The 26,931-nt window shown below is 46.3% G+C and overlaps 1 protein-coding gene across 1 annotated transcript; it reads left to right on the plus strand.

The window, feature by feature from the left end:
* Positions 1-2,224: 2,224 nt before the first annotated feature.
* LOC142587532 (NPC intracellular cholesterol transporter 1-like) lies at positions 2,225-9,629 on the plus strand. Its single transcript, XM_075698614.1, has 2 exons — positions 2,225-2,388; positions 8,734-9,629. Exon 2 carries the CDS (start codon positions 8,845-8,847, stop codon positions 9,526-9,528), a length of 684 nt encoding a protein of 227 aa, XP_075554729.1. The 5' UTR covers positions 2,225-2,388; positions 8,734-8,844; the 3' UTR covers positions 9,529-9,629.
* The last annotated feature ends 17,302 nt before the right edge of the window (positions 9,630-26,931 follow it).

A 26,931-nucleotide genomic window follows, 5' to 3' on the forward strand; every position in this document is an offset into this window, starting at 1 on the left:
GATGGTGCGATATAGTAATTGAAAAGCTGCAAGCTGGGTGGGTACGTGGCAGGTAGCGATGACAAAGGATGGTGTGTGTGTAGGGTCCACATGCGAAGGCGCAATCGAACAATAGTGGAAGCTCGTGCTTGTCCTATACTTACTCTGCAAGCCTCTTCCAAGGCCGAGGCAATCTCCTGGGTGGCGGCAATGGAAAAGAAACCTGCTATCGCTAACTGCCTCAGAGTTTTAAATGAAATCAGGAAAGTAACGTTTTATGGCTACTCAAAGTGAAGTTCGTTAGTTTTTGAAGCCAGATCAAGATGTCTTAGAGCGCGTAGTTACAAAGTGCGGTACGACAATGAAGAAGAAGCATGTGCTTGCTGCAGAAAGCTAAGGAAACAATGGAACATGTTACCCTGCTGTCGGGTCAGGCTCTGCCGGAGTCCTTGAAGCCCTTGCGTTCAGGGATAGCAGGGGGTAAGAACATGTCGGTAATAGAGATTAGTAAAAGGCGATCGGAGGTTTGGTGTCAAAAAACTAGGAAGACCAAAAACAACGGAGGTGTGCAAAAAAAAGTTGCCGAGAATGGTTGAGAAAGTTTGATGCTGGGAATTTTTTGTCCGATTTTTTTAATATAGTTAAGACATTTGGTGAAATAAGAAAAAGACCCTGGTGGCCCATCCCACCACCCAATTTTAAAAGGGACACTAACTGAATCCATCCATCCGTCCGTCCGTCCGTCCGTCCGTCCATCCGTCCATCCATCCATCCATCCATCTATCCATCCATCCATCCATCCATCCATCCATCCATCCATCCGTCCATCCGTCCGTCCGTCCGTCCGTCCGTCCATCCATCCATCCATCCATCCATCCATCCATCCATCCATCCATCCATCCATCCATCCATCCACGTGTTGTTGCTTCTTAAAAATTTGAGGTGTATTTTAGTTTCGGCATCGTGCATTACAGCTTAGATTGGGATCAGGTGTACTATGGTAACACGTGTTTACCATAATAAAGATCAGTTGAAAGTCAGCACTTCTCTTCGTTGTTCCTTTCCCACTTTTGTTTGCAGCTGCGCTGTGAATATCAAAGATTTCCGACTAGCCTGGCCTCACGCCTTGCTACAGCTTATTTGAGACGAGCGAATACCAAAATAGAAGATTGGAATGACTTCCACTACTCTCTAGTAATCAGGGATGCTTCCTGTCGACACCGACTGTGCAAACAGAGCGCCCAACGTACCAATCCCGGTCATCAAAGTCTGGGAAGGCTGGGAGAGAAAATTGCCCTTTTTTGTCTAATATTTCTTGCAGCAATCGCAACATATAACGCGAATACCGGTATGGAGACAAACAAAGACAAGCACAACTCTTGTGGATCACAGCGCCGGAAACTCTTGTTACATGACCTGCCAATTTGGCCCCGCAGAGGAAACTTGGTTCTATATGTATGCAAATGTGTATGCGTCGCATCAAGCTGAGGTTAGAACTCTGGGTGGTATCTTTGGAGCGTGCTGCCTAAGCCATACCTTTGGCCTTGAGTGGCACAAAAATGGTCTTCAAATATTTTGTCACCGAACTTCACACCGCTGTGATAGTGAATTAAGAAGTTCGAAGAACTCTACACAGCCTCGATTGTCTCGATTTGTTTGCAGTTCATGAGAAATATTTTTGAAACCTTGGCAGAAACTGTGGTCATAGTTTTTCCTTTATTGTTGCTGGTTTTTTCATCAATCCGGTGCAAGAAATAATAAATGCCGCTCCAGTGACACAATTCGAACCAGAAAGCGCCATAGACTGCTACGAACCTTGAAAACACAATCAAGTCTTAAGCTACTATTGCGAATAATTGCCTCAGCAGTGCAAATCTAAGAACTTTCCGGCTTGAATGTCCCAGCTTCTTATCGAGCGTTATCAGCATACCTCCCTTAAGCTACGCCTAAACACATGTTCATATAAGGCATACGCAGAAAGAGATATGCAAAGAGTTTCTGCTTCCTGTAGACTACTGGATTCTACACGATTGGTTGCGACACTGCCTTTGAGAGAAGACCAATTGTACAACAGCTGTGTCTACTGCGAGCTGTGCATTCGGTGTCATGACAATGAGCAAGCGATTTTGTAACACCGTCGAAAAGACAGCTGTTTACAACTGGGAACATTGCATGTACCACGCACCAGCTGCGTACCTGCCACAGGAAGACAAAGTGAAAATGGGCTAAGAAAAATAACATATTCGCCGCGAAGACAAAGTGTCCAGCTCGCTGTGACTAAGCGGAACTTTTCAATAGGTTTTTTTTTAAACAAACCGCAATAATATTATCGCGTGGGCGGCAAATTCACGGTGTAATTTCAGTTTGCTTGCCCTGCAAGCTCTGTCAACCATGGCTTGTACACTTCAGGTGAGTGGAGCCAATTATGCTGAATATAAAGGCGAGCACTGTGTTTAACGAGGACAAAGGAAGTGCCACGCATGCATCCTCGACAGCGTAACCAGGTGAAAACATGCGATTAATGTTCCGGCAGATTGGGAGGAATGCCTATAAGATTAAACTGTCTGAACAGCAAACAATTGCTCACTTTATGCCAGCTTTTCGAGCATCAATACGGGACTGCGGTCCATGCTTTGCGCTGAGAGGTTTATTTTTATTAAAACAAAGCGCAAGCATCCTTACGTAGTATCTAGATGCTATGCGAAATTTTCGCAATGCTTCAAATTTAGGCGTTCTCGCGCGTTGTCCACTCAGCAGTTAACAAATGCTCCAGCACGCGAACGCTGGAGCGCCAAAGAAGCACGGAAACACAGCCTGATATGTTGTTGAAACCATTTGTTACTGCACTGATTCATTATAACTGGTTTCTCTTAGAGCTAGGAAGGATGTCTGGCCAAGAAATGCCATGCGGTTGCGCCAGATATGTGCACGCTAGTTGTTATCTTATGCCAGGGCGGCCCTAGTTAAGCACCCAGCGAGAGAAGTGGTTCTTGTGGGGAAAGGAGGAAAGACTGGCACTATCTTCTGCAACCCATGCGGGAGCACGGCTCAGCGCCAGCAGGGTGGCGGAGATGGGAGTAAAGGAGAGAGAGGTTAAGAGGGAGAAAGGTGGAGGCTCGTCAGCGAGATCACTATAGTTCGCAGTCCATGGGCTATTGACTTTAAAGATGCAATTTGCGGGGTTGAACTTTAAATACGTTTTTAAGCAAGAATGCTTGACCTACGGTTGCTCTTGCCTGCTACTCTCCACTTGCAAAAGTGGATGGTTAAAAGTGTCATTGACGGTTAAAGAGTGCCGTTGACAGGAGGAGAACGGGGGGGGGGGGGTGGCACGGGCGAGAGCAGACGTTTTGGCCTCGGTGACCTCGAGCGCGTATCTACCTGGCTGGGCGCCCTGTTGTTCTTTTCATCATGTTGCCAAGGCCATGGATATAAATTGAGGGTAGGTTGTCCTTCGCGCCGTTTATGTTACCCTCCTTATTGTGAATGTGCCATGACTCCAGTAGTAGTCTTTCCGCGAGTTCGTCTCTGCTTGGAGGATTTGCGTTTCTTGGAAAGCAATTTTGTGGTCGGCGTCTTCAGAATGTTCGGCGATGGCGCTGCGTATACGGTGGAATCTAAAAGAAAGAATCAGACAACACGAAAACGACGTCAGAACATACAACCGTATACGCAGCGCCGTCGCCGAACATTCTGAAGACGCCGACCAGGAAATTGCTTTCCAAGAAACGCAAATCCTTCAGAGACGAACTCGCGAAAAAGACTACTACTGGAGTCATGGCACATTCACAATAAGGAGGGTAACATAAACAGCGCGAAGGACAACCTACCCTCAATGTATATCCAATGCCTTGGCAACATGACGAAAAGAAGAAAAGGACGCCCAGATCCCCGCTCGAGGTCACCGACGCCAAAACGTCCGCGCTCGCCCGTGCACCCCCACCCCCCTTCTCCTCCCGTCATACGGCACTCTCGCGGGCCAATCTTCTCCAGCACCGGTCATCCCAGCCGACCAGCACCACTGCCACCATCTCACCCTATTGCTTCACCCCCCCTTCTCGTCAGAGAAGTGTCTCCCCACCTTCCGTGCTCTACCCTCCTTTTTACAAAAGACCTTTTAAAAGCTGCACGCCGCCACCCCCGAAGAATACCCAGAATAGGCTCCGAAACGTCGGGCTAATAAAATTCGCTTATTTGGTTGGAGTCAGTCTGAAAGTCCTAGAATTTCATCATCATCATCAGCAGCAGCAGCAGCAGCAGCAGCAGCAGCAGCAGCAGCAGCAGCAGCCTGGCTACGCCCACTGCAGGGCAAAGGCCTCTCCCATACTTCTCCAACAACCCCGGTCATGTACTAATTGTGGCCATGTCGTCCCTGCAAATTTCTTAATCTCATCCACCCACCTAACTTTCTGCCGCCCCGGCTACGCTTTCCTTCCCTTGGAATCCAGTCCGTAACCCTTAATGACCATCGGTTATCTTCCCTCCTCATTACATGTCCTGCCCATGCCCCCTCCTCCCATTTCTTTTTCTTGATTTCATCTAAGATGTCATTAACTCGCGTTTGTTCCCTCACCCAATCTGCTCTTTTCTTATCCCTTAACATTACACCCATCATTCTTCTTTCCATAGCTCGTTGCGTCGTCCTCAATTTGAGTAGAACCCTTTTCGTAAGCCTCCACGTTTCTGCCCCGTAGGTGAGTACTGGTAAGACACAGCTGTTATACACTTTTCTCTTGAGGGATAATGGCAACCTGCTGTTCATGATCTGAGAATGCTGCCAAACGCACCCGAGCCCATTCTTATTCTGATTATTTCCGTCTCATGATCCGGATCCGCCGTCACTACCTGCCCTAAGTAGATGTATTCCCTTACCACTTCCAGTGCCTCGCTGCCTATTGTAAATTGCTGTTCTCTTCCAAGACTGTTTAGTTTCTGCAGATTAATTTTTAGACCCACTCTTCTGCTTTGACTCTCCAAATCAATGAGCATGCATTGCAATTGGTCCCCTGAGTTACTAAGCAAGGCGATATCATCAGCGAATCGCAAGTTACTAAGGTATTCTCCATTAACTTTTATCCCCGATTCTTCCCAATTCAGGTCTCTGAATACCTCCTGTAAACACGCTGTGAATAGCATTGGAGAGATCGTATCTTCCTGCCTGACGCCTTTCTTTATTGGGATTTTGTTGCTTTCTTTATGGAGGACTACAGTGGCTGTGGAGCCGCTATAGATATCTTTGAGTATTTTTACATACGGCTCGTCTACACCCTGATTCCGTAATGTCTCCATGACTGCTGAGGTTTCCACAGAATCAAACGCTTTCTCGTAATCAATGGAAGGTATATATAAGGGCTGGTTATATTCCGCACATTTCTCTATCACCTGATTGATAGTGTGAATATGGTCTATTGTTGAGTAGCCTTTACGGAATCCTGCCTGGTCCTTTGCTTGACAGAAGTCTAAGGTGTTCCTGATTCTATTTGCGATTACATTAGTAAATAGTTTGTAGGCAACTGACAGTAAGCTGATCGGTCTATAATTTTTGAAGTCTTTGGCGTCCCCTTTCTTATGGATTAGGATTATGTTAGCGTTCTTCCAAGATTCTGGTACGCTCGAGGTCATGAGGCATCGCGTATACAGGGTGGCCAGTTTCTCTAGAACAATCTGCCCACCATCCTTCAACAAATCTGCTGTTACCTGATCCTCCCCGGCTGCCTTCTCCCTTTGCATATCTCCCAATCCTAGAATTTCAGTTGCCTGTAATTTAACTGCGCACTTTATGACGTTGCGCACGTAGAGCACCTTCAGCCATAATTTCCCTCTAATGATGACTGAATTTGACCTCGTTTGCTTTTCCTTATGTAATTATATCACTCTGGTGAACTTGTGTGTGTTATTTGCTGCAAAGCCCTGATTTAACCCCAAGACTCTGAACTTAGGACGACCCATCATATGCTGCCCTGTATTTCCATGAAATATAAACAAGGTGATTCCTTCAGTTCACCGAGGACACCAGGGCCGTATCGTGTAAAGCTTAAAATTAGGTGAAAAGCGAGGCCTGGACATTAATTTGCAAATATGATATTTAAGCCAGAAAACTGAGCGTTTCGCCACACTTGAGCAATAACTTACACTCCCAGTGACTTAATGTTCTCGCGGTAAACTTGGAAGCATAAGATAACAGCCGTAAAATGCTTTCGTGGACTTGCCGAAGGGTTTTTAAGTTTTATTTTAAAGGCTATAATTAAGCGAAGTACATTTCATTGTGCAAGCATACTGGCAGTTACGTTCCCACGATACCCATAATATTAGTGTCTGTAGATGTAGGAAAGAGAGAAATTCGGTACCACTCGTAAAAAACGCGTATATTAGTATACGGCATACTTCCATACGCAATTTACTGAAGATGCCCTAATTCGCCCACAATATTTAAACTTTGCCTACAAATCGCCCATGTCGTACCCCTTGTTTTTTTTCTAAATATGTGCAGGTGTATTGCTTAGTCCACAAATGATGTCGAGGAAACCTACCACGTCCCTCCTGAAATGCACAACAATAGGCAGTAAACGAACGTTCGAGATCACTTGGAAAGCTTATAATTAAGGCGGAAACGTTCAGGTTTCAGCATGTAGGATACAAAACATACTTTTCCCGATAAACAAATGTGAACTTCAAGTTTATAAGAGGTCTTTTGGTCTTGTGGTAATCATAACGAGTAACGACAATATCAGGCTATCGAACACTTGCTGAAGGTCTTTTTTTTTTCAGACAGGCTGCAATTCATGCAGAAGCATTTAATATGGCATTCACCTTGATACTGCTTTTGCCTCGATGTTTACAAAATTGACCTGTGTGGTAGCCGTAGTTTTCTGATGGCAGCAGTCTAACTTTTGTATTGTTCGTAAAATACAGTTGTAGTGAGCTTTAGCGCTTAATTATGGGATTTACAGCATAAATCACGCTTTACGTGCAAATTTTCGACTTCGCATACACATATCTTACAAGTATCCTTTATTTTCACCAAATGTAATGAGTGTACATCCTTGAGATTCCCGTAGACACCGTGAAAAACTCTTCCGAATCTGGAAAAACGCATGAAAATAGGCAGAAAACAAGTATTCGGTAATTATTTGCAACATTCATAATTAAGCTATAAACGCTAAACGCCATGGAGACTCCTTTGCGTAATTACGACAAAGATAGCCATGGCGTGCGCTTATAATATTTAAGGATGTATTGAGGACACTGTTGTATAAGTTAACCCTCCTAAAGGAGCTAGGCTCTATGCATCTTTTTTTCGCTTATACATTATCAATAGTGATAGTTTTGCCCAATTATTTCTAGAAGCCTGTTCTACGTTGTTTATCTCAATGGCTAACTTGACAATCATTCTATATATCACTCACCAGAATGCGCAAACGGCGAACAAATTTCGCAAATACGCAGCTATAGCCGTGAAATTACGCAAAACCATGCAGACGCGTTCACGAGCGTACCTCTTTGTCACTAAGGATATGCATAGAATAACTGTATATGTGGCTATGTGAGCTTTACGTTGTGAGATGTGGCCCTCTCCGGCTTCTTACTGTTAAGTGCCGCGAAGTGCATGCAATCAGCGTCGTTATCTTTCTCGAGGAAGTAATCTTGTTTATGTCGTATCCTTATTTTGATGTTGGGGCGTATACACCGTAAAAATTAAAACGTATTTCTTTGCTCAGTGAACATTGTGCAAAATCATTATGTATGAGTTGCGGCTTTGTATATGCAACGACCGTTTTAGCAGAGCATCTCATTCGTACAAAGAACATGACGTTATGAAATATATCCAGTTAGATACTCTGTAGGAGAACTGTATGCCGTTTAGGACTATACCTCGTTATTTATTAATCGTCATCGGGTTGTATGTGCCACATTTTTTTCGCTTAAAGGTTGGTGCGTGCTTCTTTCTGTCGTGTCGCCAAGGCTGAATGCATGAGGTCTAAATATTTATTCTTGCCTCAAGCCTTTACAAAGTTGAATTCATTACCAAGATTTTCACTGCGAATAAGTACCACTGTATAATTTATTACTCTTTTATAATGAAATGCATTTTTGTACGAACTCTCCTGCTTGTACTCATTGCCTGCAGCATTGTATAAAAATATTTCTAATAAAATAATAAAATAAAGAAATTTTTGGTGCTGAATAACCAGTGTACAACGTCAAAGAATGGAAATGCATGCGAGACTGATAACAACTTCTCTTCTGTGAAAAAATTACACCCTAATGAAATATTTAAGGGTATCGTGGTGAGCCTAAACTGAATAACCAGTGTACAACGTCAAAGAATGGAAATGCATGCGAGACTGATTACAACTTCTCTTCTGGGAAAAAATTACACCCTAATGAAATATTTAAGGGTATCGTGGTGAACCTAAACTCTAATTTTGCTAATTATGTCGTTGATAAGAGTGTTCCTGTATACCAAGCATACCTTTTTGATCTGTTTAAATACCTGCGTTAGCGAGACCTAAAAGACATATATGTAGGTCACTTTTAAAATTTTTTTACCCCGAGAACATTGCTACGGCTCTGTATCTAAAATGTGTGACAGAACTTTGTTTAGCGCATTAAAATAGACGCAGTTTTAAATACAAACCAGCACTAGAGTATTATGTGATGAAATGCAGCGCGCATCTATGTAATCAACTTTTGACCTAACGATTGTGTGCTATGTGTAGGTCACACAACACTGGACCATCTAATCACCTACAGGTCAAGTGCTCACGTCGAAAGAAAGTTCGAGGAGTGTCAACCGTACAAGAAAAGTACGCGAAGGGCTTGATTGGTCCGTGCTTGAGGACTCCGTGACCAGCACGCATCCTAATGTCGAGCCGTTGGCTTTTCATCGCCGGCGTAAGCGCCACGCTGATTTCGTCAGCCTTGGCTCACTGCATCCTCTACGGCCACTGCGGCAAGGACAAGGATACCGGGAGGCGACTCCCATGCGCCGTGGAGCGCGATCCAGTCAACATCGAAAGCACACTTCTCCAGAAGGCATGTCCCGCGCTGCTCGGCTCCGCGGGCGAGCCGGTGCCTGCCTGCTGCGACGCTAACCAGGCGGGAACGTTCAAATCTCAGTTCGGTAAACTCGTCAAACTCGGCCTTGGCAGGGACAGCAAGTGCTTCCGCAACTTGCAGAACCTCGTCTGCCAGGCGTTCTGCTCGCCGAAGCAGTCCAATTTCGTCGCCGTCTTCGGCAACAGCGCCAAGGGGAAACGCGAGCCTTCGGCCACAGAAATTGTCTACGCCGTGGAAAAAAATTTCGCCGAGGTAGTGTACGCTTCCTGCAAGGACGTCCGCACCCGAATTTTCGGCATCAAACTGTTGTACTACATGTGCGGAAAGTACGGCTCCAGCAAATGCTCACCTCAGCACTTCCTCGACTTTCTGGGCGCCAGACCTTCAGAGGGAGGCCACTCGCCGCTCAAGATCCGTTACGTAATCGCGGAGGCTCCTGTTAAGGTCAACGGGAAGACGCTGGAGCCCTTCAAAGCAGACGTCTTTTGATCGGGCCGGAGGAAGCTGGTGCGCGCTGCAGGCGACTGCACCGACTCTCACTTACCAAATAAATTGCGAGACTCGAAAGAGTAGCACCTGCTCCTAGTTAATTTTTGAATGCGACTCATTTCTTTGTCTAGTCAGAGCCAAGGTTGAACGTTAGGCCGTTCTGGGTCGCAGAGTTTGTCGCCGATGTGCGCGCACAAGCTGGCCGCTATTGGCTTGAGTAATACGCTAAACGATAAGACACCCCCGTAGGCCCCTACGGCCGACTTTGGTTCTCAGCAGGCCTGGCGAATTCAGTGAAACGCACCCACCTCTGAAATGGCTGCCACGCGTCGCAAAGTCTCAGAGGCCACGACTTATTTTCGTTTTCCTTTCTTTCTCCTTTTTCCTTTTTTTTCTGCGGTCCGTAAAGACCCGCTGTGGTTTCTCAGTGGCTATGGTGCTGGGCTGCTGAGCACGAGGTCGCGGGATCGAATCCCGGCCACGGCGACCGCATTTCGATGGGGGTGAAATGCGAAATTAGATGTAGGTGCACGTTAAAGAACCCCAGGTGATCAAAATTTCCGGAGTCCTCCACTACGGCGTGCCTCATAATCAGAAAGTGGTTCTGGCACGTAAAACCCCACAATTAAATTTTTATAGTCAGTAACGTTGCATGCATCGAGTAATTTTATGCAGGCGCTTGCCCCGCTGTTTATACGTTGCGACGGCCAGCGCACAAACCTGTTGTTTTACTTTATGTTAGCTTTATTAAAATTCATATTCGTTGCATTTCAAGCTGCCACTGAGGAAAACAGTCATGCCAACTGTTAATGAGAAGCAGAACTTTATCGTTTCTGATAATGTAATTCTAAACTTTCACACCGAAAGAAATATTGTAAATGCAGTGTTCCTTCAATATCAGTCAGCTCGCTGGACAGTCAAGATCACGAAAATAGCAGATAAAAATTTATTGCAACAAATGTGTGAGAAAAGTGGCAGATAGATGAAAACTGAAAAAAAAAATTTCGGAATGCATGTAATGGAGAATAATCGGAACTGGATGGTGTGATGACAGTAAATTTTACACAAGCATTAGAACACACATTAGACGTGTTTCAAGTATCCAGATAATGAAAAAAAAAACTAGAAAACCAAGGCTGCAGTTAATTTACTGGGAATGGGATTGTTTCAGGATTAATAAATATGACGCTGCTTTCGGCGCATTACGAAGCGGGGTGAATTAAATTAGCAAAATTATGTGGATGCCTGCGTGCTAAAATAAAATGGCTGCACGAACAATTGGGCATGCACCAACATCAACGTCTCTAATGTGTAATGCAATGAGTCACTCATTGAATAGCTGCAAGCTAATGGCATCTCAGCTAATTAAGCATTTTGACTGTGCTGGAGGTCTTCAGCGGTTGTCTTCGAAGCCTTGCAATCGTCTTCTGATACTTGGAAGCGTACCCTCGAATATACCCGATCTCTTTTGGTTGTAGAGTGTATCTTGAGGAAGAAATAGTGGGGATTCCTGCTGTACAATAATGACAGAGCTAAACAATACTGGGGCCTTGAAAACTTCTGAATGTAGATGTTGCTTTGTGTAACGCACATTTTTCTGACCTAATTAACACAGTGACTGTTTCTGGTATTAACGTACGTCGCCGAAAAGAATGGCTCTCAAGGAAACATAAATGCTAAGAAACAAGAAACTTTCTATGGTAATGACTCCGTTCACAATTAAAACACGAGAGAACGTATCTTCAGCCCAATGGAAAACAGCTAACAACGCTCGAGCATAAACAGCTTTGCAGAGAGGTGCAGAGGGCGCGCATTGCTGCCATACTGCAAATACTGCACGTGCATGCCTTTAGAAATAGCCATCTTTATTTTGTAAAACTGGCACACCGTACTTATTCAGAAACCGACTCGCGCAACCTTCTTGAATCAATCAAGATAAAGGCCTCTGCACGGAACGGCATGTGTTCAGAGGCCGTATTTCTTAACGAACTAATTCATTTTCCGTTCTTTTCGAACTCCGTCATCGTTTCGAACGCGCCTCGCAACTCGGACGCTGCCTTGTCTCTGTTATCTCTGGCATCACCCATTTCTTGCTGCGCATGATAAAAGAAAAGTCGCAGTCTGGCCTTGAAAGCGAAGCATTGATTGTGGTAGCAAACTAGTAGACAGCTATATGAAGTAAGGATAGTAGTTTTATTGGCCGTACAAACTTGGAAACATTCTCTTACTAACTGCAATAACATGCATGGTGCCAGCGCACACAACGCTCGAACACGAACACGTCCCACTCGATGAGCGCGGACACTCCCTGCCAAAACACTGGTGCGAACAAGCGCGACAGCAGCGGCGAGCAAAGTGACCGCCGCGCCGTCTATTGCTTCAACGCAAGAGCCACGAGAACACAGCACATGCAAAGTTATGAGCCGACGTGAAAAGCTCGCACTTGACAGAGTCGAACCCGCCTCCCCTCCCTCCCCCGCTGCCTCCCCGCTTTCATCCACGTGTAGCGGGCGAGGTTGAGCAACAGTAGAGTTACTGTATGTGCTACCGCAGGTACGGTAGCATATACAGTAACTCTAAGCAGCAGTCGCCGGTTCCTCTTGCGTGCGGTCGCGAAAGGCGCAGTGGCGGCCGGAGCACAACGCGCGCCAGGCGGAGCCGCGATCGTCGGCGTCCCTCGCGTGCTTTTCACTCGCACATACAGCATACGACGCGCGGCGATCGCCCTTGGACTTTATACGTAACGTCACGGCGACGGCGAGGGCAAGAAATGCGTCTGGAGTGTCCATAGTTGCTATCGAAATAAAAAAAAAAGAATTCAAAATGAAATTCAGTGTTACAAATTGGCAGCAGTTTATGACTTAAAGGCCACCATACGGCTAACCATGCACCATAGCTACCATGCGGCTAACAGTGACAACGAAATACGAAGAGAATATGTCTTTAAATTGCAAAAAAAAAAGATTTCCTGCGGCCTTACCATGAAACGGCGACGAAGCGATAGTGTCAGACGCCGGAAGAAGAGCCCAGAAACCACCCTAGCGTGCATCTCACAGTGTAATAACGTCGCGAACCTGGTGACGGTGTTGAGTTATGCTTCGCGCAAGCTGGATGCTTGGTCGTGCCACCTTTCAAGCTGCTAGCCCACAGAGTAACATAGTAAATGGCAAGAGCGGACACTCGGGCCGTTTCGCGGCCGAGCTGTGGAGCTTCGCCGATACCGCTAGGTGACAGAGCACATCAAGAAAAATGTGGCTGAGGCGGCGGCTGGCAGCTTGACAGGCGGCCCGACCCAACACTTGCGAAGCCTAGTCAGGCCTCGTCGATGGGCTCGCGGTTCTGTAAAATGCGCCCGAGCATCGTTGCTGGGTTCTTCTGCCAGCGTCTAGCATTAATGCTTCGTCGCCGTTTCATAGTAAGGCCACAGAAAGTTCTTTTGCCCGTTCTTAAAGACTTATTCTCTTTGTGTTTCGTTATGTCACTGTTAGCCGCATGAACGAGTGACGGCGGCCTTGAAGCCACGAACAGCTGCTGCCCATTTGCAACGCTGAATTTCATTTCGCATTCTTTTTATTTTATCATACGCATCAATGAGTGGAGATACTGGCGATAACAGTGATGCGGCAGCGCCTGAGCTGAGAGGCAATGACGAAGTCAGAAAAGAAAATGGTTCGTTAAGGAATGCGGTCTATGAACACATGCCGTTCGGTGCAGAGATCTTTATGTTACCCGCAGCGGCTTCTGAAAAAAATTAGGGTGCTCCACTTTTGCAAAAGAAATGTAGCTATATCTAAAGTGGTACACGTGCAATATTTGCAGCATGGCAATAATGCGCGCTCTCTCAGCCTCTGTAGCAGGCTATGTGCGCTCGAGCGTTGTGAGCTACCTTGCATTGCGCTGAAGATAGGCGTTTTCATTTTTCAAGTGTGTGTGGAGTCCTTACCGTAGAAAGTTTCTTGATTTTTATTACCACTTATAACAGTGCTTTATTGACCTTAGATCAGAAATATATGCATTACATAACGTAACGCAGCATCTCCATTGTAAAGCTTTGAAGGCTTTGTATTGCTTAGACGAAGGAGCGTAGGGTCTACATTCAATAGCTTTTAAGCCTCCAGTATTGCTTACTGCAAATTTCAAGCTATAGGCAACAACACTTACTTTGATTTCTTAGCATATCCCCCCCCCTTTTTTTTTCTTTCCTTTCCTCTTCCTTTTTTTTCAGCCGGCGTGTCAGACGCCCTTGACACGCCGGCCAGCACACGTGCGTTGACAGACCGGGGGTGGGGAGGGTGTGGCCCTGGCCTTGGCCTTGTGCACAACATTCATTTACTCTCAATTCGACACGCTAACACACCTTCCCTCGTTGCCGCACCCTCGGGCCTTACACCATCTCCCCTTTAGAAGAACCCCACCTATATATACTGTGGCGAGGAAAGCATACGTTGTCTTAAAGAAGACAAGTCCCCTTGTGGAAACGTTGGCTCCTGCTTTCACCTTGTTGACGATTTGCTCATCGTCTTACCTCCTGCCTGTCATTCTATGTATTGCAAAATCTCCACGGTGTCTTCAAAATACACTCTACTGCCAAAGGGCATCATGCATATTCAAGGGCAAGTTTCCAAGTATCAGAAGAGCTGAAACACACTTTGAAACACACAAACGCAAGGCTTTGAATACAGCAGGTGAAGACACCCAACACAGTCAAAGTGCTTAATTGACTAAGATGCCAATATCTTGCAGCTGTTTAATGAAGAACGCACGGGCTTACACTTTCGAGATGAGGAGATCGGTGCGTGCCCAATAATTATTTTTGTAGCCATTTTATTTTGGCATGCAACCAGTCACATGATTTTGCTACCTCAATTCACCCTCCTTCGCAAAAGTACAAGAAAAAGTGTCGTATTTTTTTCCTTTTAAAACAATCCCATTTTTAGAAAATTAATTGCTGGCGTGTTTGTGTAGATTTTTTTTTCGTCGTATGGATAGTTGCAACACGCTTATATGTGTTTTTCTTGTGTGAGGTTATTGTAATCACGCCATTAATTTTCGGCTATTCTCCATCACTTGCATGTTGCAGTTTCTTCCGGTTTTCATGTCTGCCACTTTTCTAACAATCTTGCTGCAATAAATTGTTGTCTGCTATTTTCCTGTCCTTGGCTGTGCGGTAAGTTGCTTTATATTGAAGGAACATCTCACATTCATTTACGGTACTCCTTTTGGTGTGAGCTACTAGAAATACAATATCACAAAGGATGAAGTTCTACTTCTTCAACGGTTGGCATGATTGCTGTGCTAAGTTACAGCTTGAAGCTGCAAATATGATTTAAATAAAACTAACATAAAGTGAAACACCTTTGCGCGCTCGTCGTCGCAACATATAAACAGCGGCAGAAGCGCTTGCCCGAAATCACTCGATTTATGCAACGTTATGGGTCAATAAAAATAATAATAAAAGAAACGAAACTGAAATCATGGCCTTCGAGATTCGGCGCCATGTGGTGACCATCTTGGAGGCTGGTGCGTTTCGCCGATTCCGCTAGGTGTGCTGAGAGCCAGAGTCGGTTAGAGTTACTGTATATGCTACCAAACGTACCTTTTGTAGCATGTACAGTAACTCTAGAGTCGGCTGCAGGCGACCGCAGGTGGGTCCACTCTTTACGTTTACTATATTATTCTATGGCTAGCCATGGCCGCAGCCACCTCATCGGAAAACACGTAAGGCCACCTGCCGGAATGGGCGAACCTCGAGCTCAGATGGAAAACGCCTCGAGTGCAGGCTTGCCTGATTGGGCTATAAATAGCTAAACTGGGTAGCTTTTTATGGGGGTTAACGTTGTAAATTCTGAGTTGGCTACATGGCTATATTTGGACTATTTTTGTCTTAAGGACTTCGGAGTCCCGGTGCCCAAGTCAGCACTGACAAAACTCGGGAACGCCGGTTTATGAAAACCCAAAGCCCGTTGCTGCCACAAAGATATGTACACAATCTCGAAGGCTGCGTCTTTAAGCAATGTCGGCTCCGGGAGGATCGCTCTAACTTATGGCTGCCATGTTTATACGTCATTCCAGCGCTAAGCTCGCTTCTTCTTTTGGGTTCGGCGCCATCTGCCACCGGTCCACCCTTGATTGAGTAAGATAAGCAGCGGGGCTGACAGCTGTCGAGTACATGTTCGGCCCGTGGCTGCTGCATAGCCAACTTGCACAACAGCTCAAGTGTACGTAGGTATGTGCTGGCACGTCATTTTCACCCGCGGTCCTTCAATGTATATCGAGCGTTCCTGAAAGCCTAGCTATTGCTTGGTTTTTCCGCAAATCACCACCGTTACGCATTTACCCAGTAACATTACGAAACAATCCGCAAGTCGCTTTAAACTAGAAACGCGGCAGTTCGAGTATTTATGTATAGTGTGCGCATCGCCCTTGCGTAGAGCGTGGGAACGGCGGCCGCTAGGGCACTCCGGAGGCAGCCAGCGACGTCTAAAGGTAGCTACTGGGCTCGAAATAACAGGTCTCTGAGCACGCAGCGGGCGACGCATCTAATCTCGGGCCTAGCCACTACCGTTCGACGTCACTGGCTGGCTGCGGAGCGCCGCGGCGGCCGCCGCTCTCGCGCTCTACGCAAGGGTGACGCGCAATGTACACGCTCAGCGAAGCGCAGTAGTCTGGAATTTCGGAACCAAAACGAAATGTTCTGCTCCAGTATCACCAAGCATCGCCAGGTTGTGGGCTAGCATCAGGAGCGCAAAAAAGCAATGCTGGAAATCTATTGTTCCCCCCGCTGTCTGAGCTTGCTTCGTCCCTCATTGCGCTACCTCTTTCGAACGCAGCGGACGAAAGCGTGTTGTTCAACCAGGTTTCGTTGACAAAGAGTGATCTGAGAAACTGCATGTCGATTGAGACACTGCGTTAAGTTTGGTATGGCAGGCGACTGCTGCAAGGATTTTCAGCCAGATGAGCAATTTCTGTCGCGTTTCATCTCTACAGTTCTATATGGTTTAAGTGGCAGCAGGAGTTAACTGAAATGGGGATAGATTTGTATATTTAATCCATTTGCATAAATCCCCAGTGTGAAAATCAACTGGGACTCTAGACAATGTTTTTTTTTTCGTTCTTTCTTTTAGTCAAGCAGCTTTGTATTACCTACCTGAAAGTTGCGATTGTTTCATGATACTTTTTGAACGTTGCATATTATTACAATGATAAGCTCTGTAAATATACGGAAAGGATGTGCGTCCGCAGTGAAGATGAAAAGGCAAACTCACCAAAGGTCGGTGAAAAACTGCCTCGCCAGCGTCAGAATGACAACTCGTCGATTTTCATACCGTACTCCTGCGGCAATTTTTGTGTAGAGTAATTGCGATTATGGCTTACTTTTGATATGCACGCACTTTAAGACCGTTGTAATTCCTCTTTGTTCGTCTTTCTATTCATTACATTGTACTTTGCTCAGGCGTGTTTTCGAGCTGTCATGAAACAAAAAAAAAAAAAAAGAAACTGCGTACCGCGGGAAAATGCAGAAGCGTGTGTACTTCAATAAAACTGTTACAGAAGTTTCGTGCGCTTTGTTCTGACGTGCGTCAGCAGCGCACACTACCGGTGCCTCGTATCAATTCGAGTTCACAAAGCTCGCGCCTATCTGCTCCGGCGAGCTCATTGGAGGTGCAGAGGGAGATGGTATACCAGCAAGGCTGCAATTCCGGCTTCAGAAACGTAACGTGAGGGCCTCTCATAGTTTGTTTCGTTCTACTATGGCGCACAAGGCCCCGGAGAGAAGGAGGGGTAGTGGCGACAGAGGGCGTTGGCTTGCCGAGCCTAGTGCAATCGCGTGACGCTACCTCCTAGTCATGGAGGAAGGAAAACGTAGGAGAGGCTCCGGGCAGCCCGCATCAGTTGAAGAGTATGTGGCGGGATTCACGTAGTGTTTTTCGCAAAGGAGCACTGGGAGTGGTGCGACAAAGATGAACGTTGACATAGCAACCGCGCTCCTTAATCTCTCACTGCTGTCCTAGGTCTCTGAAAAGCAAGGCAAAGTTTTTCGGTCCGCGTGTCTTTCTCGCAGCACATTCGGTTCACGAGACAAGCTGAGTTTGAATTGTGGTGTGCAAGCTTCAAAGTTGTGTTTAGAGTGTGTGAGTGGGATGTCAGCCCGCCAAATAGAACATGATGATGATGATGGTGATGATGATGATTTGGTTCAGCTGAATTGCGTGCATGGATGCCGCGCGGACCTTCGTCGACGCTGCGCCGTCGTGGAGGATACCACTTGTGCTCAGGCTACTGATATGATCAGGTGCAACAACGCACTGGTTACACTGCCCTATATTCGAGATGGTTCGTTAAACTAGACGTTTACAAATTTGTAGCTCTGTACCAAGAACTGATATTGCAGTTCGATAAACTGCACCCATTACAGCATCCAGAACAGACAAATTTTATACATCAATTGATATGTTGCGAATTTATTATATTGCATACAAGGGTTTTGCAAAACCCCTACTCACACATTAGTCGTCTGTTGGAGAGCCATGCATAATAGCCAAGTTTTGGCCGCCTTAGATGTACTATTAAATGCAGTCTACACTTGTGCTCAGGGTACTGATGTGACCAGGCGCAACAGCGCACTCGTTACACTTAGAGTCACTGGAAAAAATTTCAGAGTACCTCATTCGTTTTCCCCGTGCCGTCGACGTGCTCATTGGCGCAACCGTACCACGCGACTTTGGGGTGCCATATATCTTCCAAGCGCCGGGAAGGCCGGCTGAGTTGGAGCGCAGGCAGCGCAGGTTCCCTGCGTTTTTTTGTGTGTTGCGATTGTCGCGCTCGCGTTTGACTGCAAGGAAATCATGCCTGCCTGCTGCGCCTTGGGATGTAGCAACCGAGCCGAGTCTGGAAATACTTTTTTCTCGATTCCGGCCGGGAAAAATGACCGAGAGCGTTGTTCTGCGTGGTTAATCAGAATCGGCCGGGAGAACTTCAAGCCTAAAAAATAAACACCCGCATGTGCGAGGTATAAGTACACCTTGCTTGTGTTTTCGGGACTGCTTTAGAAGATATTTCAGCGAAGTGCACGCGGTGTTAGCGAGGCTACGAAAATAGGAGTTCATGGCGGGGATCGTTCGCGTCTTGCACGCTTGACGCGGGTACACGTGTACGCGTTTGTTGCTCAACACACGCGGTTATTCCGTGCTCGTGGCACGCGAAGGCACACCTGTCGCGCGAGAATTCCGCCTCCTCACGTGCCCCAGGTGGTGGTGGTGGTAACAACTTTATTAACACTCTGCTCAGTTATGACCTGGCAGGCCCGAGTCCTAGAATGGCCCCTCACGAGGAGCGGCCCTTTCGGCCCAGGCAACGAGGGCTTTTTGTACTTTTTCTTCCGGCGTTCTGAGCAGCTCTTCCCACGTCTGTTGTGAGGGAGCTGGCAGGAGCGACCTGGGAGGGGGCAAGCCCTCGCACCCCCAAAGAATGTGCCCCAGGTACTCGCACGATTTCTCCGCGCACGTGAGCTCGCTCTCGCCTCGAGTCACTCGACTCATATGACACTTGTTTTTCGCAGACCGTGACCATCGCAGTCAATAAAAACATCGTCAGTGAATGTCGTGCGTCCACATAACGGCCGCTTTCTGGTGGAAAAATGGAGATGGGTTAAATGTTAGCAATCCTTGAAGCTGCGTGTTTGCGGGCGCATGCGCGTTTACATCCCAATTGAGCTATTTTAATTGTCTCGCTGCGTAAAGTTTTATACCTTAAAGTTTACCTTTATAACGTAAACGTAAAGTTTTACCTTTATAACGTATTCTTCGTCTCTTTAGTTGGGTCTTTCAACTTATTATTACAGCTACCTTCCGTGTTTTTCTTGTTTCACATGTCTGAAACAGGGCTTCATTCAAAAAAGCCCTGGGAGCCTCCTTGGGCAGCCCAGCGTTAGGGTGGCCAGCATCACACTTCTAACCATACAACAAACATTTGCAGGACCACTTTTGTGCTGAAGACTTTGAGAAGCCTAGAGTGGATGGGCATTCCACTTATCCTTTTCTCATTTATACATACGCATTTTGAGGTTAAAACCAACGGCCAGGTGATATTCACAACACTTGCTAAAATTTTGAGCGTGTAAGCCGAGCACATGCAATGAACTGAAGTCGGCATACATATTATGTTTTATGTTGAAATGCTACGGTGCATACCCAAATAATGTTGTGTTGATGCATAACAAGAAATACAAAACAACAGAACACCCATTAGCTTTAGTTTCACTCTGTCACTATGCATGTTACATAAACCACTCTAAAAGCACAAGAATTTTATACGTCGCCCATATAACTTAGAGAAAAAGTGCTGCGTCACCAGCAGGCGTTCCTGCCTCTTTTTTACACAGGCAGCAAATCTTGGCAGTCTAAGAAAACATGCCAAGGTTGTGCCAAACATGCCAAGGTCGTCCAAATGTTGCGCAATCCAGCCTCTAATATACTAAGAAAACAGTCATAAATAAGTTGAGAAGAATAGCTGCTCATGGAACGCACTAGACAGCTGCGTTCATAAATCGCAATGTAGCAAACTCTCGCTCATTATCAGTGTACATAAGTACATATACGTAGCTGTAATCAAGCAAATGGCTTATATTGGCCTTCCACAAGGTTTAGTGTGCAAAATGGTCATCGAAGTTGGTTTTTACACCTGCTGTGCACAGATCGTCTTACGATCACGGCCCAACACCGATGTGCACACGGCAATCGCATGTGTGTCGTGCGAATACGGCGGACGAAGTCGCCCGGCAGAGTCGAGAACGCGCGGTATCCGATTACAAACTAAATTAAATGTATCCGATTTAGCTTGTGAAATTATACAATGAACGTACGTTCCTGTGACACTGTCAGGTGTTAGTTTCGTCCTGCTTGGAAACATTCAATAGAAGCCGGCGGAGGTCCACGATGTTCATGCCCAAAAGCACTAGCTTGCCTCATTGCGGCTCTAAGTGACGAAATGTTTCCTTCGTAGCTCGCTCCCCGGAAGGGGAAAAAACGCGAGCATAAGCTCCCAACAGCAGCGCTAAGCTGCTGCCCACAATTGTAGCACAGTTCCAGCAGTAAACACGATCGGCGTGCAAAACAACCACCGGCTGCATTACTTCGCACAAAATAACATTTTCTTTTCGCTCTTAGCAACTATTATCTCCGGGCACAAAGTATTTGTACTTCAGTGAACACTCAACCCGATGTGTCACCGAATATCAAGCTCTTCCAACACGGCGGCCTTCCCGCGACGCGGTCGGCTTGGAAGGTATATGGCGGTGGCCGCTCAGTGTTGCCAGTCAAATCCCGACCTTTGCGGTACTCTGAAATTTTAACGCGATAGCGTTAAGGAGCTCGTGTCGCAGAAAAGCCGGTGTCGTCGGTGTCGGCGTCCGCGGCGTTGACTGTGAGCGATAAATCATGGCAGGCACTTCATAAATAAAAAGCAACTTCCAAGATGGGCTGGGTGGGAATCGAACCAGGGTCTCCGGAGTGTGAGACGGAGACGTTACCACTGAGCCACGAGTTTTTTTTTTCTTTATTTCCAGCTTGGCTACAAGCCTCAAAAGTGTTTGTGATCATAGATCACACTCGTTTTATATGTGTCAAAGTATCAAGCATTGACACCACAGCTTCATCACAGTCATTCATCTTGTACACGTCACGTACCTTCACAACCATTTCCACAAAATATTCATACACAGTTCGGCCTTTAACATCGCAATGTCTATATGCCAACAGACTACGCCATACTGCGTGCAGTCCAAGTAAAAAGATGACATCCATCTGTTCAAAATCACGTTCAGGCGGTAAAAAACGAATGCCATGTGGATTGAGGGGCAGGTCTATCTTTAACGTTCTCTGTAATATATCCCAAAAGAATATGGCATTATTACAATCGATGAAAACATGTTCAATCGTTTCAGCTTTGTTGCACAGAAAGCATCTGCTTCCCCATGGCACATAAATCCCTCTTTCCTCTAGCCACGTTTTAACAGGCAAGGTTCCCGTGTGAAGCTTGAAAAAGAATGTTTTAACGTTCGCCGGTATACACATATTTTTAACCCTTTTAAGTACGTCTTGCCCAGGCCCTTGTTGAAAAATTAACCGATATAATGGAACAGGGAACACACTTTCAATGAGATCCTTCATAAGACGCTTTCTTTTTACATTGGAGAGGTACTCAAGGGAAAATCTCGCCCTAAGGAAACGATAGGACGTTACAACTTCACGCAAGAACCTCGAAATTGTGTAGTGAGGGCCAATGGCTGAAGAAACAAAAAAATCAGGCATAGAAACTGTTAACATGGTTTGAAAAAAACAACACAGAAACGGGTCTCTTTCGTCCCTTATCAATATGAAACGTGATACAACTTGCTGAAGAGACAAGTGGCACACCGACAGACCACCTTTCTTTACTCGACGAAACAAATTCGTCCTTGATGTTCGCTCCCACGTAGAACACCAGATAAACGTGGCAAATATTCGGTGAAATTTTTGAATATGTTTACGTGTACAATAGAGTGCCTGCAGAAGATACATAATTTTCGCAACGAGAAAAACGTTACAAATAGTGGCACGTGCAAAAATCGACAACTCACGTCCACCCCATGCTTCGGCCATCGCACGCATTTCATCCGTTTTTTCGAGCCAAAGTGACTCGTTCTCACGATACCCATCCAAAGGTACCCCCAGGTAAGTGCTAGGTGTCGTGAGCCACCGAATATTTTCAAAAACACCGGGCGTGGCATTCCAATGGCCATGCCAGAGACCAATACTCTTTTGCTTATTGATTTCACTGCCGCTCTTCTCGCAAAACCTTTCAGTAATTCTTAATAATGAGCTAACACTCTCCCTATCTGCAGCAAATAGGGCTACGTCATCGGCATAAGCTAGAACACGTACTTCACAGGACTGTATCTTAAACCCCCTGATTTCTGTACTATTAACTATTTTTCTACAAAGCGGCTCCAAAAATAAAGCAAAAAGTAAAGGACTTAACGGACAACCCTGTCGAACGGAAGAGAGTACTTGTATGCGTTGTGATAGTTCACCATTAACAATTAAATTGGTACATGAGCTTTGATATGCCATTTTGATGCCTTTACACATGACGGAACCAAGCCCTACATAATTAATTAATAACAAGAGAACACTATGTGGTACCATATCAAAAGCCTTAGCTAGATCTATTTGCAGCATCGCTACCTTGAGGAGAGCGCTATCGCAATATTCTAAAATGCTTCTAGCTGTATGAATATTTGTAAATATTTTCCTACCTCTGATGCCGCATGTCTGATGCGGCCCAATTAACTTCTGTATAACTCCCTGCAGCCTTGCTGCAAGCACTTTCATGAAAACCTTGTAGTCAACATTAGTCAACGTAATTGGCCTGTATCCCGTTACTTTACGTAGCATATATTTTTCTTTGCCTTTTGGGATTAGTACTGTGTGCGCACGATTGAACGATGGTGGTAAAGTCCCCCGCTCGAGTGCCTCTGAAAATACTTCATGCAATGCTGTTGCCATGTCCGTCTTGAAAGCCTTGTAAAATGCCGCGGTAATGCCATCCGGACCAGGAGATTTGCCCGAGCTCAGTTCCTCAATAGCCCTCTCAATCTCTTCCATACTAATATTCATTTCTAATAAATTCGTTTCCTCTTTGCCTAGCGTCGGCATTTCTGCCAGAAAGTCATCCTCGTAGCCCGGCGCCTTTGGCTCACGACAAGCAAACAAATCTCTATAGTAACTTTCAAATGCCGTCATGATAATTTTCTGTTCTCTGAATATCCAACCATTATATTCTATTTCCAATATTTCATTTCCTCGAGCGTACGCCTTTTCATCTGACAAAGCTCGCTTTGTAGGTACTTCCCCCGCGAGATATTTTTCGGCTCGTGCTCGTATAATTGCACCTCTGTATTTATCCTCCTCTAAGCTTTCTAGTTTTCTTTTAATGACTTGCAGTTCTTGCGTCACCAAACCCGGATTAGCTGTTTCGATTCGCACCAAGTCTTCGAGCTCCTGCCGCAGCATCTGTTCATGTTTTTGAGTCTGATACTTCATATGCCCACCTCTTTCTATTGCGTTCAATTTTACCCTTTGTTTAAATAACTCCCATTTCTCTGCGGCACTGCGTAGTGTGTCATTAAAAAAATGATGTATTTCTTTTTTTGTTTCATCTATGAACACGTCATCCTTGATAAGCTTGGCATTCAATTTCCATCTTTCCCATTCAAGCTTCCTTTTTTGCTTTTGGCCGATCTCGAAGGTCACTAAACAATGATCACTGAAAGAAACAGCATCAACATCGTAGTTCTGACACAAAGGCGCAATCTCCGAACACACATACACTCGATCTAGTCGTGCATGGCTGGTGCCTTGAAAGTGTGTGAAATGCTGGCGACTTCCACCTCTTGCGAACTGTGCCACATCATTTAAAGAGAATTTGCTCACGCATTCTTTAAGATACGCAGCACTTTCTTCATTTACACAAGCAGTGGTTGAACGGTCTTCCTGATTAAGGACACAATTGTAGTCACCCAACACAATCAAACACCTCTCACAATCAAAATACATACTCAATTCGCGAAAGAACAAAAATCTTTCATGCAGCTTTGTAGGTGCATAGACACAAATAATTCTAAATTTCGTTTCCCCGTAAGATCGCACAAAACAAAGCGTCCTTGCAAGCAACTTGTAACCGTTTCAACGACAATGCCAATTGATTTTTTAACAAACAACATACACCCGGCTGATTTTCCCACCGCATGGCTCACGCATACATTGTACCTCAAAGAAAATTTTGCTACCAAGCCTTCGGTCGCCTCCGCTCTGCTAACCTTCGTCTCCTGGACCGCAAGCAAATCTAGGTCTCTTTCTTGCATTATGCGTTTAACTTGATATTGCTTGCGACTAGCCCCTAGACCCCGTACATTGAGCGTTCCGACGCGTAATGGTGCAGGTATACTAATCATGGTGATTGTAAGCGCGAACCACCAGTACAACGTTAACCGTGGCTCTACCCTGCAGTGGGAATACCAGGGTATTACTTATCGCGTCCCTGACCCCGAACCGGCGACGATGACGCCGACCGGACTTCAGGGACATATTTTTTACCCTTGGCGCCAGCAACGCGGTTAACCTTGCGTTCGGTGGTGTCCACCGTCAACTTCGGAACGCCTGTTCTGGGACGCTTCCCGCGTCCCGCGGTCGCCCCTGTAGCGTCTGCTTGATATTCGGCCGTAGTGATCTCGGTGCTGTCGCTCATGTCTTCCTCTTCACTTGCTTGACTCAAGGGCAGTGACTCTTGCGTGCAGCCTATTTCGGCACGTTTCTCAGTTGCCTTTGTCAAGTCCCGACTGTCAGGTGTCGTCCTTCCAGTTTTCTCGGCGTCAGTCTCCCGGGCCTTGTCTTCGCATTCCTTGGTGTTGCTGTTCGGGGCAGACCTTTCGGCCTCCTCCGCGTCCATTATGTTCTCTTGTACTTCTTCTGTTGGGAGAACGGTTTTAGTTACTCTGGCGTAGCTCCTTGCACAGTCATTACTTTCGTGTCCGAACGCCTGGCACACACCACAACGTGGCGTCTGGCAGTCCCGTCGAATGTGTCCTTGCCTGCGGCACCTCAAACATAGCGGGGACCGGCCCGGGGCCACAAGAAGGACGGTGCCACTTCCCAACTTGAAAAGATGAGGCAGGTCATCAAGCTCAACACCTTCCTTAAGTCTCATTCGCACGACTCTCGTCGTGGATGTCGCATGTTCAAAACCGGCGACGGACCAGTTGTCGTTCGACACGTCAAGGACGTCACCAAAGCTGCTCAACGCTTGCCGAAAGCTCTCACTTTTGACAGCAAAGTCGACCCAGTGCACTTTCACGGTGACGTCTTGTTGGACGGGGTCAATGACAGCGCAGAAGCCGCCCTTGACCTGAAGTCCACCCGTTTTCACCAGAGCATCCTTGTCCGCCTTGCTGCGCAACTTGACTAGCCAGACGTGATTCAACTGGTAGGCTCCAATACCCGTGATGTTCTTGATGATACCAGCGTCCTCCAATGGCTCGCGAAAATCTTCCAGCCGATATGGTCTTCTTGCCAGGTCCCCGTGCAAAAAAACGCACTGCTGCATGCTCTCGCCTGAAGGCAATGTTGGCAGCAACATCCTATAATCCGAGGGTGCAGAAGAAAACCTGTCACCGCGGCCAAAGGCGGCCGCCAAAGAACCTCGCACGGAGCGAGCCATCACGCGTCCTTCCTCCTCGAAAGCCGAACGCGGAGTAAGCCACGAGTTCGATGCTTCAAAGCGGTACAAAAGCGCCTCTAGTGAACATGGTGTTGCCTTAGAAACGAGCTGTTTCTAAGGCTCAGGCGTGCGTCGCTTGCTCAGGCGCACATTTCGTTGTCGCGCCGAACGCTGCGTTGCTCGACGCTCACCGCGTCCGATGCGGGGCGCGTAGTCGCTGCGCCGTAGCCCATTGTCTTACACCCCTTGGCGGGTCGACGGGAACGCTGTCGCGTTCCACTCTTGAAGGCGAAGCTTAAGCGTCCTCCAATTTTTTTCCAGTGACTCTAGTTACACTGCCCTATATTCGGGTTTGAGTTTGGGCTGTACGTTGAGTGGCTACTCCTGCTTCTGTAGCGCGAATGAGGCTTCGTGGAAATTATGCATGGCAAGCGCAGACGACGGCCACTAAACAAAGCAGGACAATGAGTCGGATGTTCTTTTTGCCGGGCACGGCTAATAATAAGCGATGTCGCGAAGTTTTGGAACTGTAAGTCTTCTCTTGTTTCTTTTTTGGTTATGAGGCAGTTAAAACCCGCTCTGGAGAAAGTGAAGATGGAACATGTGTCTTTAAAAAACAGGAATAAGCTTTATTTTTTCCAGTTATCCACTGATCCCGCTAAATATGTCACTTGACCTGTATCAAATTACAGTCTGGGTTTTCTCACAGCTCTGAGAATGTCTTTAATGCTCTCACTGCTTTATTTGTCCCCTTTCAATATTTCAGCCAGTATTCCGTGGTTTCATCAAGGATCAATCAATATACGGAAGTATTTATTGAGTTGCAACAATTGCGACTGCTCACTTTTACAAAATGATATCGCATGTTACCTTCGAATCATAGGCACCGTATTTGAATTTTAGAAAAGCTCAGCATGTCATACGAGATCTTCAAAATGTTAAGCACCATCTATTGTCTTAACCAAAGCGCCATCCGCCACATTAGATATGGCATGGCAAAACAAAACTACTCGCAAGAGAGCATAGCTAAACGCATAGCTGCTGCTTCCATTGCGTTTTGTGCTGTCCTTCCACTGCTGTTCGCTGCTCTAGTTTTCCAGGTCCTTTTCTTCAGACGCAGCGCGACATTGTACCGCCTCAGGTATTGGC

The sequence above is a fragment of the Dermacentor variabilis genome, chromosome 7 (genome assembly GCF_050947875.1).
Source record: "Dermacentor variabilis isolate Ectoservices chromosome 7, ASM5094787v1, whole genome shotgun sequence".
NCBI lineage: Eukaryota > Metazoa > Arthropoda > Arachnida > Ixodida > Ixodidae > Dermacentor > Dermacentor variabilis.

What these genes read in the sequence shown, in the direction of transcription:
- LOC142587532 (XM_075698614.1), top strand. Translation starts at nt 8,845, where the DNA reads ATGTCGAGCCGTTGGCTTTTCATCGCCGGCGTAAGCGCCACGCTGATT.